Consider the following 2,008-nt stretch of genomic DNA (forward strand, 5'->3'; position numbering starts at 1 on the left):
GAGTAATGATGCTGAAAATTCAGCTTTTCCATCACAGGAATAAATAACATTTTAAAATATATTTAAATATATTCAAACAATTATTTTAAATAACAAAAATTCACTATATTACGGTTTTGCTGTATTTTTTTATTAAATAAATGCAGCATTGGTGAGCAAAAGAGACTTCTTTCAAAAACATTAAAAAAAAAAAAAGTCTTACCCCAAATCCCAAACAAGCTACCACTTTTAGGCCATGTGTCCACCAAAGCCTTGTTTCCCGAAGCTAGCAAATTTTTTAAATGGGAGCACTGCGTTTTTTTTAAATGCCAGGAGCGTGCCGTGCACTCAGTGTCTTTTTCATGCTGAGCGCTTGGTCGTTTTTTCTTGGCGAGTTGAAGAATGTTCAATTTTGGGTAAAATGCAGCACTTATCACTATCACTTTTTAGTCAGCTAACCAATCACAGCGGAGAAGGGGTGGGACTAATACCGACCAAGCCTCACACCCTGCTTGTACTACGACAGAACAACAATGGAGAATATTGCTTGTCTCCGAGTATTTATGTCTTTACCAGATGGAATAGCCAGACTACCATAATATTGTTAAAAAAAAGTAATGCTTGGAGAAACATTTCATTCTCGATGCATCTGCCATATTACTTCAGCAGATATTCCATATCATAGCAACCACAGCGTCTCAACTGAAAAAAACGCTGCGCTCTCAAGCGCTCACAGCTGGGCGTTTTCAAATGGCTAAAAATGCTTTGGTGGGTACGCGGCCTTAGTGTGCTTTTGTGTTTTTTTACAGTGGGTTGCATGAGAAATTATAACCTAATTAATCTGAGAAAACAGGTGTCTGTGTAAAAAGATGGGAGAAACTGTAAATGTCAACTTACATTATCGAAGAGGCTGCTTAATTTGATCTGTTTTTACCACAGCATGTACAAAAACCAAGACAAAACCCTTCCAGATATCCAGCTTTGAAGAGCATCTCAGACAACCGGCTTGTGCGACCAGCATTAAACGTGATCCAGCTACTCAACAGTGGTGCTGAAAACCCTGCAACACCCCCAGTAGCTAAAGTGAAAAACCCTGTCTCTCACTTTACAGGTACAGAACTGTTTTCCAAACTCAGGCAAAACTGTTATACAGCCTAGAATATGGATGTAATCTTTGTTAGAAAATGGAGAACTTTGTGTGATTCATCTGTTGCCACAATTGAGTTTTTCCATTTTTTTATATGGGTGCCAAAATCAGTGTGTGCCGCTTTCATGCTGTAGATCTGTGAAACAGGCCTAAAAATGATTTTTTCAATATGAATTTAGGTGAAGTGCAGTTTGAGAAGTTAGAGATCAGGGGAACACCACCCAGCACCATCCATCAAAAACACTCAGATGTCAAACGAGGACAGACAGCCTACAAACGACAGCAAGGTATTTTTTTTCTTGCTATTTAGCAACATTGTTTTGTTTTTAATTGTGAAATTAGTTGGCAGGATGTGAAGTTTTGTAGTCCAACCCAAGTTAACAAAAATGTTTTTAGGCCTAGGAGATGTTTCTTACTCCAGCAATCTCCTACAGCAACCAGGCAATTACAAGAAGTCCACCAATGAAAATCCTAGACAAAAAGGAATGGCCGATGTCAACAGAAAGAATGAAGGACGGCAAAAAAACAAACATACTGTAAAAAAGTCATATGTCTGAGTTTTTCGTTCACATACAAAAGAACATATCTATTTTTGCACTAAAATATACAGCTGAGACTATGTTATGCAAGTTATTTGTCTCTGCTTTGAAACTGACAATACATAAAAAAATGTTGATGAATCTTTCGAAGCAAATTTATTTGAAATGAAAGCATAGAAATGTATATAAACATATGCTTGGAAGTAAAGCATGTTTCAGAATAGCTTAATTTTTCTCTAAATGTACTGAGTAAACTTCTCAAAACGGATGAAATGATTATGGCTTCATTTATTTAATAAAAAATAAAATAATTATATAAAAATGTCAAGTGTCAAAGTCCATA

General features: G+C 36.3%; 1 protein-coding gene across 1 annotated transcript in view; it reads left to right on the forward strand.

Annotated features, from left to right (window-relative positions):
• LOC107758843 (kinesin-like protein KIF19) overlaps window positions 1–1,777 on the forward strand; it is an 11,639-nt gene extending 9,862 nt beyond the window's left edge. The window contains exons 16-18 of the mRNA XM_016576671.1: window positions 919–1,090; window positions 1,306–1,413; window positions 1,523–1,777. Coding sequence (XP_016432157.1) covers window positions 919–1,090; window positions 1,306–1,413; window positions 1,523–1,683 — 441 coding nt within the window. The 3' untranslated portion in view covers window positions 1,684–1,777. The remainder of the gene's footprint in view (window positions 1–918; window positions 1,091–1,305; window positions 1,414–1,522) is intronic.
• The last annotated feature ends 231 nt before the right edge of the window (window positions 1,778–2,008 follow it).

Source organism: Sinocyclocheilus rhinocerous, unplaced genomic scaffold (assembly GCF_001515625.1).
Source record: "Sinocyclocheilus rhinocerous isolate Xijiao unplaced genomic scaffold, SAMN03320098_v1.1 scaffold1435, whole genome shotgun sequence".
Taxonomy (NCBI): Eukaryota; Metazoa; Chordata; class Actinopteri; order Cypriniformes; family Cyprinidae; genus Sinocyclocheilus; species Sinocyclocheilus rhinocerous.